General features: G+C 41.7%; 2 protein-coding genes across 2 annotated transcripts in view; both read left to right on the top strand.

Moving 5' to 3' along the window:
• The first annotated feature begins 458 nt into the window (after positions 1–458).
• Positions 459–3306, top strand: SLC18A3 (solute carrier family 18 member A3). Its single transcript, XM_073681455.1, has 2 exons — positions 459–791; positions 1225–3306. Exon 2 carries the CDS (start codon positions 1376–1378, stop codon positions 2951–2953), a length of 1578 nt encoding a protein of 525 aa, XP_073537556.1. The 5' UTR covers positions 459–791; positions 1225–1375; the 3' UTR covers positions 2954–3306.
• A 1137-nt stretch (positions 3307–4443) lies between these two features.
• Positions 4444–16490, top strand: part of CHAT (choline O-acetyltransferase) — a 202789-nt gene continuing 190742 nt past the window's right edge. The window contains exon 1 of the mRNA XM_073685964.1: positions 4444–4740. The gene's annotated coding sequence lies outside the window, so the exon portion shown is untranslated. The remainder of the gene's footprint in view (positions 4741–16490) is intronic.

The following is a 16490-nucleotide window of genomic DNA, read 5'->3' as shown; positions in this document are numbered from 1 at the left end:
TCAGTTAGGTTTGTTCGGATGATTTCTTCATTCACATGCCATGCTTTGCTGTTAGTTTGGGAGGATGCTACAACCTACATTTGCATTGGTTTTTACTCATTCACTCTGCTTCTCCAAAAACTATTAACTCCTTACAGTTCGATTGCATGAAAAATTGCTCATTGTATAAGGACTTTTCGACAGTCAAAAATCTTTGCTGTTTTTATGCAAAAAGATTTTTCTATAGAAGCATAAAAAATTACTTTGTCCTGTCGTATATACAGGAGAATGAGTGACAGCAGTGAGGGAGAGAAATGGTTACAACTCTACATGCCAAAGAAAGAATTCTCCAACACTCAAAAAAAAAGTGTCTTGAGCAAGGGATTACCTCTCCTTTGTATGATGCTAGGAAAAGGGGAGGGTCAGCTGATAGTAATTGGTTAAGGTTCTTCCATGTGTTAAATTAGCATAAGGAGACGCTGCTCCCAAAGTAGCCACTTGGGGGCCAAAGCTAACTGTGCGTCACAGCCTTCAGTGGAAAGAAAGTATAGGAATCAAGAAGCATGCAACTCAATCTGTGCCAATGGCATCACAAAAGGAAGGATGGATGCTGCTTGGGTGAAGTGGATACCTCTCCAATGGTTCAATCACAGCAAGATATGAAGCTCAAATCAAGAAGCAGCAGCCAGCACTAATTAAGATCTTCTCCTGTATGGATGAGGCTGCACTCATCTGCTCGCTTGCTCAGCATTCACAATCTGCTGTGAGGATGCATCTCGTGAACGGCAATTGATTTAGGAGCAAACCACAAAGTAAGTGTTTTCTTCCCCTCTTTCCCAGCACCTCTGAACGAGCAGGGATCTCAATTTGCAAAAAATGGGAATGGAAATAAGAAAGGGAATGTTAGGAACGGAGAAAGGGATTGTTGTGATTTTAGTTCCAAACAGCAATTCATTACCATGTCTTCAGAAGTCATCGCTTGTCTATGACCAGTAGCTAAAAATGTGTTATTTCTAGTGGAAATGAGGCGTGATCTACAGCATGAGCCTATTCCCTCTTTTCATGTTTTAGCCTTCATTTAACTTGTGTGTTTATCAGACTTCCACTTTACTTTTTCCATATGTAGCTTTAATATGTAACAGTAGTACAATTCTTCTCTCCCCACTATCTAGCACAGCTTAAGGTCATGTTCATGTACATTATGAACACCTAACAGTCTTTGTGTCCTTTTTTTTTTTTTTACAGCTCTTTTGAGTGACGCCCTGTTCATGGACCATCAGATCTCCTGAATGCTCCCTCTAGGATCCAAGCTGTTCTCCTGAGACTTGTTGTTCGAAGTGAGAAAGGAGTGCCTGGATTTTCTGTCGCTCGCGCTTTAGCAGTGAGAATTGAAAACATGGCTTCAGAGAATACACCAGGGACAGCCAAGTCTGCGGTGGAGAAACTATCCAATGCCATGGGTGAAAGAACTAAACAAATAGGCTCCGCCATGAAAGAAGCCCACCACCAGAGGAGACTCATTCTGTTCATTGTCTGTGTGGCACTTTTTCTTGATAATATGCTTTACATGGTGATAGTACCAATCATCCCAGACTATATACAAAGTATGAGGCTGAATAGTGAAAAACACTTTAGAGAAATAAATTCTAGTTCGTCTTACTCAAATAAATCGATCATCAGACCCCCGTACCCAACAGAGAATGAAGACATCAAAATAGGAGTCTTATTTGCCTCCAAAGCTATTTTACAGCTGCTTGTCAACCCTTTGAGTGGCACTTTTATAGACAGGGTTGGCTATGACATCCCTCTGTTTATTGGACTTATTGTTATGTTCCTTTCCACTGTCATATTTGCTTTTGCTGAGAATTATGCTACACTCTTTGTGGCAAGAAGCCTACAAGGTTTGGGGTCTGCCTTTGCAGATACTTCTGGGATCGCTATGATCGCAGACAAATACACAGAGGAAGCAGAGCGGAGCAAAGCCTTGGGGATAGCCTTAGCATTTATCTCATTTGGGAGTTTGGTTGCCCCCCCTTTTGGAGGCATATTATACCAGTTTGTGGGTAAAAGAGTACCGTTCCTCATATTAGCCTGCATTTCCCTCATTGATGGCATACTCTTATTAGTAGTCATAAAACCTTTTGCGAATCGGACTAGAGAAAACATGCCAGTGGGCACACCCATCCACAGACTAATGATTGACCCATATATTGCAGTTGTAGCTGGAGCACTAACCACCTGTAACATTCCTTTGGCATTTTTGGAGCCCACCATAGCAAACTGGATGAAAACGACTATGGGAGCCTCTGAGTGGCAAATGGGTCTGACTTGGCTGCCAGCTTTTTTCCCTCATGTTCTAGGAGTTTATATCACTGTAAAGCTTGCAGCCAATTACCCTCAATACCAGTGGTTCTACGGTGCCATAGGAATGGTTATAATTGGTGCCAGTTCTTGCACTGTACCAGCCTGTAAAAACTTTGAGCAGCTTATTATCCCCTTGTGTGGTTTATGCTTTGGCATTGCCCTGGTGGATACTGCACTATTACCCACTCTAGCCTTACTTGTAGATCTCCGCCATGTCTCTGTGTATGGAAGTGTCTATGCTATTGCAGATATATCTTACTCTGTGGCTTATGCTCTTGGGCCTATTGTTGCTAGCCAGATTGTGCACACTATGGGTTTCACTCAGCTTAACCTTGGCATGGGACTTGCCAATGTACTATATGCTCCTGCTCTCTTGTTCCTCAGAAACGTGTGCCAAATGAAGCCATCCCACTCAGAAAGAAACATCTTGCTTGATGAGGGACCTAAGGGCTTGTATGATACCATTAAAATGGAAGAGCGCAGGGCAAAGTCCAACAAGGGCTTACATAAAGGTGAACACATACAGGACAATACTATGGACACTTACAACGGAGCCCAAACAGGTAAATACATGTCTGATGAGGAATCCTCCGACTATGAGTATAGCTAGACAAAGTTTTATGCAAACGATAGTAAGGTGGACAGAGAAGAATCAGCCATATGTTTATGCACCGACATGCAATTCATAACTTGTACTTTTCATTTTCACAATGTCACTATGCTTTCTGTAAGATTTTTTTCTTATGTCAGGTTTTTTTTCACTTAAAACATTAGAAACCATTAATATGTCAAGGTCATAATAGGTAGTAATGTACTCCCCTTCAAAAGAAAACTAGGTGCAGTATTGTGAAAATGTTTAACTGTCTATTTTTAAAGCCAACTCTGTGTGAAATACTGTATATCTGTACAAAAAAAAAAAAGAATTATATGAAATAATACTGTGGCATATTCAGGGAAATAAAGTTGCTAAATATTGTAAATATCTAGTTTGTCAATTAATTACACCAACCATCCTCTAAAGTCCCCTATTTTACAGCAGAACCGCACGATGAAAATCATTCACTGACATTAAAGAGAAAAATAAAATCTGTCAAATACATATTCAGTGAACAAGAGTGGATATATGAAGCAAGGAAATATACTAGTCTTGAGTTCCTGGCCAGCTATATTGCTCTTCATGAAAATATTTCTAGCTCAGAGCATCATTAGTCTTCCGATTGATGGACCTGCTTCCCAATTCCTGATTACTTTAGAAAACAGGGCTTTTCTATCAATAAATACATAATACAGAGTGTCCATCAAACGTCTGAGAACATGACGGCTTTCAAGAAGTATAGAGGAAGCCCATTAATCAAATTCCCACTTGCGTACACTTCTCACAATTCAATAGATCACAGACCACTTCTACAGTGAGTCCGAACGCTGGAATGGGTTTCATTCAGAAGTCACATAGCAGCCGGGCTTCGGGATTCATTTATACATTAGTCACACTAAATTTCCTTATTAATGTTCCTGTGACACTTTTTCATATTCTGTTAGCATGTCTGTAGAACTCAAAGTTCTCCAGAAAAACTTCCCAATTAACTTAATGGAATTATGGTAAAAGTGTAAAAAAATGTATACAAAAGAACAACACAAATAGTAAAGGAGCTCTGCAAAATGAGCAATAGATACTGCATGAATGTCAGAGGGCTTAGTCTTCTTCTACTCAATAGATAGGGTTAAAAAGGACAACATCACAACTAAACACAGCTTGCAATTAATAAAAATGCTCAGTGATAACTCTCCATATATTAAGTGAAGGAGTTATTTAAGAATTTCAAAGTGTTTTTCATCTGGACTGTAAATCAATCAAACCACTAATAGATAAGTCTAAGAAGTATCAATTCAGTAGGGTTGGATCACGGTCCATCCCGAAACCTTATCAAGTGACTAAGGAAATTTGTTTGGTTGGATAAAGTTGCACTCTGGAGGAAGGCAGGTTCTTCAAGCAGGTTTTGTCTCCAATAATTTAAATGCCTACGAATAGGAAAATGAAGGGAGGAGTTAGACAGAAAGAACACCAGAGGTGGGCAGGAAGAGGTGGCAGGGGGCAGATCTTCCCTTACACTAGTTCCTTGGTCCGGATCATGTAGTGCTACTGGATAGTGGCACTGTGTTCTAGTGGTGGGGTTAGGACTAGTACCATGGACAGCGGCACCGCCCGCTTGTGGTGGGGATAGCACTAGTACCATGGACTGCTGCACCATCTTCTAGCAGGTGGGGAAACTATAAGTACCATGGACAGCAGCATAGGCGTCACCTTCCGGCACTCAGCAGCACTTGTCCCTACTGTCAGTCCACAGCTACTTGCTGTTTCTGTGAAGACTTTCTGAGACGGATCAATTGAGAACGGAGGTAAGCACTCGCATTCCTTTATTGTAATAGTTTACGCAATAAGGCTTTTAAAGTTTTCATTGCCTGGAGCTCCGCCGTCTTTATAGTATTTTAAATAAAATGAAAGGGATGCTAAATACAATTGGCACCTGGAAGCAGCTGTACAATGTTTTAGTGGCTGAAGAATTCCAATACATTACGCTTTCAATAAATGCTAGACAAATAAATATTAATGTCCAACCTTCACTTCCGAGCTCATCACTGTGCAAATCCTGTTAGTTCTATTAAATTAGGACTCTGTTGAAGAAATGCAGCAAACATATATAACGTACAGTGGGCAATGTATAGAAAAGTGGAACGCTAAAGCTTAGTAGTAAAGTTCTAAGAGTTAAAAAAGAATTTCCCCAACAGTTTAATAGACTCAGAATTTAATCTGTAGATGAAGCCTTTCGGTTTGAATGCTAAGTAGCCAATTGATGCTTTCTGTGGTTATCTAAATTATTAATGAAGTCAGTGAGATCTCATCAGCAACCTTATCTGGTAATCATTGCTATTTGGTACGAGGCATTGCTTTGCAGTATTTCCACTATCATAAAGTAAGAAATAAAGATATAAACTAACTAGAAAAAGCTAGTATATAGGAAGATCTGGAATTTTCAGGAGCACAAACAGCAAATTGTAACAATAAAATGATGTGAAATCTATTATTGCACTAGCAATATTGGATTTCTGTTACTTAACGCAATCAGTCCAAGCTGTCAAGTGTCAATGCTCTTTCCACAACTCAGATCTTTTATTTTATCCAAATGCAGACAAACCATAAATGCATCGAAAATCCACAGGTACAATTGTAAATTAACTTTTAGAAAACCCTTTAATTATGAGTTAACCACTAAAATGCACCAATATTTTTATTTTGGTGATGGAAACTCTCTACTGGCAGTAATAAACATGACGATCAATCCTATTATCGGAATGGATGAAGAAGGCGTACATTGCTTATTACATCGCTTGTCTACTCAAGCCATGTAGTTATATTTCTTACTGCTGATTGTATCTGAGGACATTTCATGTGCAGTAAATCATTTGTGGCAATCTAGTGTCAGTTTATTATTTTTTGGGGGGTACTAAGAACCTGAGATTTATTTGTTTTATGAAGAGTGGTATCGTAAAAAGAAGCCAAAATCATCCCTTAATCATTTGGTCGAGTGTGTGAAGCATAGTTTACGGCTGCATAGTTCGCAGTCATGGAAATAAAATGACATTCAGAGTCATCATTTGTTTCTGACACAATGGAATTATGAGAGAAAAAGTGACTTTTGCATTTGTAGCAGCGAATTCCCAACTAGTGATATGACACGTGATGGATAACTATTGGGTGATGGGGCGTCCCAGTTTATGTTTTTCCTAAACATAAAAGTAAATAAAACAAAAATGCAAAATATTAATAGTTAAATGAATTTAAAGGAAATAATTACTCATCAACCACTGTGAGGCAGAATTATTAATCCCGTCCAATATTTAGTAGAAGCGTGACATAGGCAGTCTATAAGTGTACCCAACTAAATACAGCGTCTTATACTGGATGACAAATTTGGCAAATCTTTAGGCACTTATGTCTAACTTCACATTGTGTACCAATAGGTTTGCTTTATGCCACTTTTATGGCGCTACTCGAAGCACAATGTCACGTTGAAGCCACGCACCCTATTTTGTTAAGCCACTCCCCTTTTCCTTGATTTGCAAACAATGTTTTAAAAACAAAATTTTTGCCAAAAACGTGCTAAAATATGGGAAATTTTCCATCAAAGTTGAGGCTACGGCGTTGTAATAAATCTGCCTCTATGGACCTACTGGTTGTCTCATTGCGTATAAAGCAATACAATACTTCCATTTAAAGGAATTTTAAAATTCTTAAGCTTCACGTTTTATTATCTTGAAACAAAAAATAAAGTATTTCTATAATTTTATATAGCGTGCCCCTAATTGATTGATGCAGATATCCTCTTTTCCAAAATGTTGCCTCCTCAATGAAATGCAGCAATACCACCACAATGCAAAAGATGCAAATGCTTTATGCCAATATCATTGCAGTATAATTAGAAGGAAAAACATGGGACTAGGGACATGGTCAACAACTAAATATGACAGGAAACCACAGATAATGAAGACGTAATGCATAAAAGGGTCATTAGAGACCACCCCTTCTAGGCTACAGCTTGTGCAGCAAGTTGCTGCGGCCTACTACTTTATTGGCAACTTGCCAGAAGAATCAGTGGCCAACAAGGCATTTCACCTGACATCTTGGGTCTAGTAAAGCAGTGGTGCCAACAGGGCATATAAACAGGAATTGCTTTCGTGATAGAAGCAGTGAAAGGCCGCAAGCCTCACTAGATTGTCTATGTAGAATCCATTTTGGATCCAGTCATAAAACAAACCTTTTCAACAAAGCCTTTAATTTAATTTCAAATACAAATGGTACACGTACAAATAAGAAACGTTGTAATATATCTGAATCCACTTCTTTCTCCTCCTAGACTGATTATTCAATATTAAAATTCCAATTCACGGGTAAAATCTGTTCTCAGTGAAGGCAGATTTTGCCATTAGTGAGATAGAAGATGACAGTTGGTGATCATAAAGTTCTACTTGAAGCAGAATGTCTGTGTATGCCTCTAGTTCCTCCCACTCATAGAATTTTCAAAGCACTAACTGTCATCTCCTATCTCAGTAATGGGGAAATCTGTCTTCACTGAAAACAGATTTTACCCATGAATTGATAGTAAAAGATCAATCCAAAGAAGCATATTTCTCTGATAAGATATATTACATAGCTGCTTACTTTCATGTGAATTATTGATTTGTTAAATAGAAATTAAAACAATGGTTACACTTTAAGTTTATGAAGCATGGTGTTTGTAAAGTTATTTCAAATATCCAATACAGTTTTGAAAACAGACAATATTCATATTCGGGTCTACCTCAATGTTATAATTTTAATCAGGGGTTCAACTATCCCATATATAGGGTAGCTGACATGTGGAAGTGACACTAATTTCTGGTTTCCATTCAGCAATAAACACATTTTTCACAAGTTTTCAGCAGCTCATACTGCCACACCCCAAAATGAACCCTAGTGACAACCTCAATACAAACTTGGGCTCCCAACCTTACTATCCCAGGCTAGTCACACGAACAATTCAATAGAATGATTCCAAATACTAATTGTGACACTAGTCACTACTCACGGACAAGCAGTAAGGCAGAGTAGTCAAACGTTCCGGGGTCAGATACCAAGAGAGCACTAAAGGGGAAAGACAAAGGTGTAGATGACGCACCCCCTGGGCCGTGTGTGGGGGAATACCCGGAGCCGGGTCTCTGTGTAATGCTGGGGGTTGTAGTCTCCATGGCGGCGATCCGGTCCCGCCGCTGCGGGGCAGACCACTGAGGCTGATGTTGTGTGCGCAGCAGAGGGTAGTATAACTTCCCAAGGGAGGAGTATAGCCTCAGGGCAGGGAGTGCAGATGATGGGGGTGATGGTGCGCGGGAGCAACAGTAATGACTCAGAGTCCAGTGATGCAGTCCATGGTCTTTACTCACAGTTTTACATTCCAAGCCACTTCTGCAGGTAATGGCTGCCCACGTCGTACTGCGCTCACCAGGTGAGGGGCTCGGCCAACTCCCAGGTACCTTTGGAATGCTTTTCAGGACCCCCTTTGTGTGTCCTTTCTCTGGCCTGTCGTACCCCACAATTGACCACGTTTCTGTCCAGCTGCCTCAGGCCTTGGCGGGCAAACATATGTTCCGTTTCCCTGGGCCCTATATCGTGCCTTCCTTACGGGTGTAGTGAGGGGCCGTGACACGTACAATGCCACAGCCTCCGGTTACTAGCTGAGGGTAGTTGCTCTCCTCCACTAGCTGAGGGATCTGGTTCCCTTTCTTGGCCTGACCCCCCTACTCTGGTAGCGTCGAGCGTACGGTGGCGACTGGCCGGTCCGCACCCCTGGGGTCCCTTCACTCCACTCCTGGAGCCTCCTCTGCTCCTCTCCTCTCTCTTCTTCTCCTCCAGGCCCAGGTCTTGTGACTTGGCCTGCCCGCGGAGCAGAGCTCGTACAGAGCCCCTGCTCCCTCTCTTCTCCTCTCTGACTGAACTGAACTCCTAAGGTGGTGCCCACCTTATATACTCCTCCTTCAGTGCACCCTGGATCTACTCTCCCCACCCACACACTACCGGATTCCCCCTTTCTAGGTGTTCCCTCCCCCCACTCCAGCCAGGGACAGGGACAGTTGTGCTCACTCTTGGGAGCATTGTCGCCCTGCCCCCCGGAAATGTGGTGTAGTGCATGTGGGTGTTAGGATCCTGAGCCACACTCCATCCTTACCTGGAAGTGAGATATCGCACCTCTGGGTGAGATGCAATACCTCTGTAGCGACCGAACCCTCGGGGCGCTACATAGTCTGGTCATGGTCTGAGGTCAGAATACCAGGAAGATAGCGGATCAGAGCAAAGGGGCTGGGAAAATAGATGGTCAGAACAAAGTCCAAGGTCCAGTAGCAATTGATCAACAAACAGAGCACAGGAATACAAGGCAACATGCACCACCGAGCAAATGCTACGACTGTCAGAGTCCTGGGACTGACAGCTTAGCTAATTAGCTGTGTACCTGGGAACACCTGAAGGAAGGTTATTCTCAGATTGGATGGCTGAGCTGTCTATCAAGATACTGACAGCTCAGCATGACCCTGCACTAGATTGGATGACTAAGCAGTCACTTACGGTGTCAAAGATACAGTGGAGGAATCGTGACAGTACCCCCTCTTCTAGGGGAGCTACCAACCTAAGATGGAAGGACCTGACCAAACGATTTGCCTTAACAGAATGAGCCAGAACCCAGCATCTCTCCTCGGGTCTATATCCCCTCAAATGAACAAGATATTGGATGAAATTTTGGACACTCCAAGAATCCACGATCCTCTGCACCTCGTACTCCATCGACAGAAACTGGAGGAGGCGGGGACAAGACAGACAACACCAAAGGCGTAAACTCTTTTAACAGGGATCTATGGACAACATTAGGAACACAAAGAGACTGAGGAAGTTTTAATCTGAAGGCAACTGGATTCACTACCTCTAGAATCTCATATGGGCCATTACATTTAGGACCCAACTTCGCCGATGGTATTTAAGACTTAACCCATAATTGCAAAAAAAGGCGAAGTTGCAGTGGACTGATTGACCAGATTGTTAAAGAGTTTGTCCACTACTATTAACGATACCACCATCGATTTAAACTGTGGAAACAAGTGTTTTTGTAAATACTTTCTGAGGTCATTCTTGCCTGTGAGCGGCTCTATCGCTGACCACTCACTAGGCATCATGTGACCCTAGCTGCAGCCTGCTTCGCCATTTGTTGATGTCACGTCAAGTTCCCGCCGCAGCCGGGCATGACCCAGTGATGCGCACCCCCAATTGATGGGCTGTGGGCGAGGTTTCACCACACGTCACAGCCCAGCATCCACTGCGTGCTTTCCCTCTCCTCTGCTTTCATTGGGAAAGCGCGCGGTGGATGCTGGGAATAGTAGTCGATAACCTCTTTAACGGCGAACTCAGCAAGAGGTAAAAATGAGAACCAGTCCTCCTGCTGAGCCACAATGAAACATCTTAAAATTTGTTCAAACAATTGATTCGTCCTCTCTGTCTAACCGTTGGTTTCAGGGTGGTAAGCAAAGGAGAATGCCAAATCAATCCACAATTTCTTACAAAACACACTCCAAAATTTGGAGACAAATTGCACGCCCCTATCCGATACAATGTTCAATGAAATACCATGCAATCACACCACAAGATTTATAAACAATCTGGAAAGCGTTTCAGCATTAGGTAACCCCAATAATTGAACAAAGTGAGCATGTTTACTGAATCGGTCAACTACCACCCAAATAACAGTGTTTCCACCAGACAAAGGCAAATCAGTAATGAAATTTATGGACAAATGAGACCACGTTTTTTTGCGGTTTGGCAGTGGAACCAATTCCCCAGCCGGCCGGATATGGCAGACTTTAGCGGCGTGCGCAAGTTTCACAAGCGAATACAAAATTCATAATATCATTATACATGGATGACCACCAAAGAGTCTAGCAATGGCTTTTCATGAAGCAGTAACCCCAGGAAGACCACTTAAGACAGAATCATGAAACTCCTGCAACAGACGCAATCTTAGGTAAACCGGCACAAATAATTTGGAACCTGGAGTAGCGGAAGGGGCCAACGACTGGGCTTTATGGATCTCCGCGTCCAATTCCAAGGTTACCATGGAAGCCACAATACCCTGAGGAAGAATGGAGGATGGAGGTTTTAGAGGGATGAAGTGATAGCCCTCATATTCTTGGACCCAGGCCTGAACATGATCGAAATATTGAATACTGAAAAAAATAAGGACCATCTGGCTTGTCTTGGAGTTAACCGTTTAGCTGATTCAATATAGGCAAAATGTTTATGATTTATGACTTCCGTGACTTGGTGAAATGCTCTTTCCAAAAAACTGTCTCCATTCTTCAAAAGCAAATCATGATTCCTGACATCATAATTTCTCTTGGCAGATGAAAATTTCCTAGAGAAAAATGCACATGGTCACAAGTTTGTCAGTGTTTTGGAACCTTGAGGTAATACAGTCCCTACCCTGACCTCTGAAGCATCCAACTCCACAAGGAATGGTTTCTGGAGATCAGGTTGAATTAAAGCTGAAGCGAACATAAAATATTCTTTAATTTATTAAATTCCCTGATAGCATCCGGCGACCAAAACTTAAGATCCGCCCCCTTATGTGTGAGATCGGTGAGCAGTTTAACAATCTGTGAAAAACCCATATTAAACTTTCTGTAGTAATTGACAAATCCTAAAATATGATGTAACGCTTTAAGGTCCCGAGTTTGAACCCAATCAATTATGACCTGCACCTTTCCAGGATCCATCTTAAACCCATCAGCCCCAGGAACGATATCTCTTGGACAGAAAAGGTACATTTCTCCAGTTTTTCAAATAAATAATTCTCTCTAAGCTTTTGTAAAACAAAATGGATATGTTCATGGTGTGAATCGAGATCTTGCGAAAAAAATTGAATATCGTCAATGTACCAAAAAAAACCTTCAAATACAATCAGAAAAGATATTGTTCATAAAATCCTGAAATACTGCTGGCTCAAATGTTAAAAAGGCTGACTTCCACTCATGACCCTCCAAATTACTAGCCTTTCTAAGATCCAGTTTAGAAAACCAGTTAGTCCCCTTAAGCTGATTATATAGGTCAGGAGTGAGTGAAAATGGGTAGGTATTTAATTTTGTTTAATTCATGGAAATCGAGGCAAAGACGGAGACTCCATCTTTCTTTTTAACCAAGAAAAATCCAGCGGCTACTGGCAAGGAGGAAGGGCGGATATGACCATTCCATAAACTTTCATTTACATATTCTGTCATGGCAGTACGTTCAGGTCTCGACAAATTATACAGGCTAGCTTTAGGTAATTTGGCATTAGGGACAAGATCAATAGCACAATCATAAGGACGATGAGGAGGTGAAATCTCTGCCTCTTTGTCTGAGAACACATCTCCGAAGTCTTTCAGGTACCTCGGCAGAGCCTCCAGACTAGCAGAACAAACTTGTACAGAACTAAGACATTTCTTATGACAATTGGGGCTCCACTTAACAATATCCTTCCGACAGCAATCATTAACAGGTTTGTGAATAAATAGCCATGGAAGCCCCAATACCAACCTAGCAGTGAAATTGTCCAACACATAGTAGGAGATGGACTCAGTGAAGTCTTCCTACTCTAAATGTGAACTCCACCTTTACCAGCTGAACAACATTCTGGAGTAACACTGTCTTGTCAATAGCAACATTTTGAATGGGTTTTCCAAACCTAAATGCCCCTAACCCTAATTTTAGAACCAGTCCTGAATCAATGAAGTTGGCAGCAAACCCACAGTCAATGAAAGGTAATGCAGATAACCATAGGGTCTTAAAAAGTAGCTCCACGTTTAGCAGCATTTTATCTGAGGAGTAAAAAGGTACCTGGGAGTCTGGGTGACCTCCTCGAAAATCACTCAGACTTAGACATTTCCTTTTGGCTTGCTTACTTGAGGGCGTGCTGAGAAATCCTTAAGGAAATATCCAGCTTGACCACAATAGAGGCAGAGTCTGAAATCGAGTCTCCTCTCAACGGGCTGAGAGCTGGCAGCTGCAATCTCTATTGTTTCTGTCTGAGTTAAGTGGATGGACTCGGGAAGAATGAACGAAACCCCCTGTCGCTCATCCTGTCTCTACCGAATTTTTCAGTCCATTCGAATGGCCTGAGTCATGGCTTCAGACAGGACAGTTGCCAGAACTTGGAACTATAGTCCTCAGCAGTGTGTGTCCCCTGTATCAGGTTCATGATCTTCGCAACCTGGACCTTCTCAGGTTCATCATAGATCATCCCTAAGACGTCAAAAAAGGTGTCAACAGAAGACCGTTCTGTGGTTAGTGGGGACAAAGAAAATGTCCAACTTTGATGGCCCCCTCGCAGTAGGGACATGATTATTCCCACCCACTGGAACTCATCCCCTGAAGACTGGGGCCGTAAGGTAAAAAATAGTCTACATCTCTCCCTGAATATCCTAAACTGGTTTTCTCCCCTGAAACTTTCTCAGGAAATGCCACTACTGGTTCAGGAGAGATCAATTGCATGTCAGAAGGTACAAAAGTCAGAACTACAGTCGGTAGTGGGGAGCTTTGGGAAGCACCCATAGTACTAGAAGTGACCCGACCGCTGAGACTGTGAAGATTCTAGCTTCTGGTGCTCCCTGGCCAGATCCTGGACCATCTGGGTCAGGTTGGGCACCTGATCACAGAGTGTACCAACTGGATCCATTGGTGGGGGAAAAAAAGTATATAGCCAGTCGTATTGTGACGCTAGTCACTACTCACAGACAAGTCATGGGGCAGAGTAGTCAAACATTCCAGGGTCAGATACCAAGAGAGCACATTGTAAACTAACGGAAAAGGAAAGATGTAGTCAGGTCACGGTCTGAGGTCAGAATACCAGGAAAATAGCGGATCAGAGCACATGGGCTAGCAAACGGATGGTCAGAATGAGGTCCAAGGTCAGGCAGCAATAAATCAACAAACAGAGCACAGGAATACAAGGCAACATGCACCACCGAGCAAATGCTACAACTGTCAGAGATCTGGGACTGACAGTTTAGCTAAGTAGCTGGGTAATCACTTAGAACAGGGAACACCTGAAGGAAGCTCAGCACCTCCCAATCTCAGATTGGATGGCTGAGCTGTCTATAAAAATACTGACAGCTCAGCATGCCCCTGCACTGTATTGGATGACTGAGCTGTCTATCACGTGTAAGAGGGTCACTGGTAATGTGCTGGAGGGGAGATATGTTTCACTGAAGTTATTAGCTTTAGTGATATAAACCTGGAAGTTTTGCTCCAGCATGTTATGTGCTGAGAGGGGTTAATCAACCATGACAGGGCAAGGTCTATTATGAAAAGCTGAAAAGTTGGTCAGGACAGCAGTTCACCATATCTCCACCCTAGAGAGGGGTCCAGGAACTAAAAGTGAAGCCTTTGGACTTAATGATTCTTCTCTGTACTCCAGAGGGGAGCTGGGCTCTTAGTAAACAGAGCTGTATTTTGTTTCCTGTGTGGGCAAACCCCGCTGTTATAAGGACTTTGTTGAGTGCTGTTTTGTTTATGCCAAGAAGACTGAATATGTCTATTTCTTTTGTTTGGACTGGTTTATGAAGCCTTTTTTAATAAACCAGTTGAAAATTTAAACGAGAAGCATTCCTGTGACTATTTTGTCAAGCAGCCGAGTGAACCGATCTACCACACAAGATACTGACAGCTCAGCATGCCCCTTCACTATATTGGACTACTGAGTTGTCACTCACTACGTCAAAAACACATTGAGGGAAAGAATCGAGAAACTAATGTCCACAGCACATTGCCCCTACATTATGGCCATACAGTACATTCACAGTGAAGCCACCCTGTAGCGTTTCACTGTTATGTCTATAAAGCTGTGTAATGCAGAATGCAATCAGAGTGCAATCATAATATTAACACAGAATTGCCTCTACAAATGAGCATATCACCTAGCATTACCAATAAAATATTATAAACTTCATGGCAGATACAGTTAAAGAGTTTGGGACCATGCAGGGCACCAACCCTGGAATGTCTCTTTAAAGAGGACCTGTCATTGGGTAAAAAGAGGCCAGTTTTTGCTTTAATTTTATTCCCAATACTCCATTGAGTAATACTTTTTTGTTTTGTTTTTAAATCCTCCATACAATTTCAGAGATATGGGTCTTTTTATTTGGTGCTAATTTTTATGGCCTTTACCAAGGGAGTGTTGCTCATAGGATTTTCTTGGGGCGTGTCTTTAAGCTGCTCTGTATTATCAACCTGTGAGCACCGTCCCCTTTAAAGACCATAAAAATTAGCACCAAATAAAAAGGTCCCATATCTCTGGAACCGTATAATGTATTTTTTTAAAAAATGTATTACTCAGAGGAGCAGCAGGAATAAAATAAGAGCAAAAGCTGACCTCTTTTTACCCAATGACAGGTCCTCTTTAAATCATCTCACTTATCACGCAAGGGGCTGAGTAGTCAAAAGCTGCAATAAAATTTAACATATTAGACACCTGTGACAGCTAGGACTCTTTGTGACCACCCTCTCTTTATATAGACATTGACAACATTTTGCAGATTGTGATTTTTTATCTTAGTACTGACAAAAGAATATTGGAAAACACATACTAGTGAATGGAGCTAGCTGTAAATGGATCTATGACTAATACACTCAATAATCAGACAGCTGCCACATATTTTATTGCTAACTTAAAGGGACAGAAAATATCAAGGAAAAATTTTCTTCCACTATCTGTCAATAAAATTAGACATCTGTAACAGTGTTGCCCAGTCTAGTTTCTGCTTAGCAGAAATAATTACTTTGCAGTCCTCCAAACAGCTATGTTTTTAATCCCCCACATGCATGCTTAGCCACCCTTGGTAGACACCTCAGGCAGCAGCTCGAAATCAAACCTGACTGACTGTTTCTCACCAGGTCCCAAATTTTTGCTGAGACACCACCAAACATATTAGATGGTCAGTCAGTCTCACTGAAATCATCAGGCTCAGATGACATCAATCCAATCTGTATAGCCACGTGGAGGATCTGAAAATACAGATGGCCACTATCACAAGCAGAAGCCATGTAAAAAAAAATCCAACCACTTTTTTCTTGCAATTTAAATGTCCTACACATCATAATAAAACAGAAAATGTGATAACTGCCAAATTTAAGACAAAGATCCCTTAAAAAAGTTCACAGGATGAATAAGTATACGAGCAAAAGAAGGGAGACAAATATTCACTGTGCAGCAAAATGCTAATCAATAACTCACTACAGAGCCAACCTTGTACTATCTGAAGATACAAAAGGATACAGTATTGAAAGACCTTCACAGTCCTCATTTTTTAATACCAAACTCTGAAAATATGATGGTAGTTCTTAATTCTTGCTAAGTTTTATGGGGGAGTTTCTAAAGAGGACATTACTAAGAAGAAGGATGACTTGTTTTCTAGCAATTAGGCCTCCAGACGCTTTTTCTCTTTGGTTACAACGCAGCTTTCCCCATTAATCGCAACAGAGCCTAACAAAGGGTTTCCCAATGATCAATAGACAATATGTTTTAAGGCCTCTTAGAGCT

This window comes from Phyllobates terribilis, unplaced genomic scaffold (genome assembly GCF_046119375.1).
Source record: "Phyllobates terribilis strain yellow unplaced genomic scaffold, ASM4611937v1 Scaffold_5__5_contigs__length_657084704, whole genome shotgun sequence".
Lineage (NCBI taxonomy): Eukaryota > Metazoa > Chordata > Amphibia > Anura > Dendrobatidae > Phyllobates > Phyllobates terribilis.
Note: the sequence above shows the minus strand (reverse complement) of the source record. Positions and strands in the feature narration are given on the sequence as shown.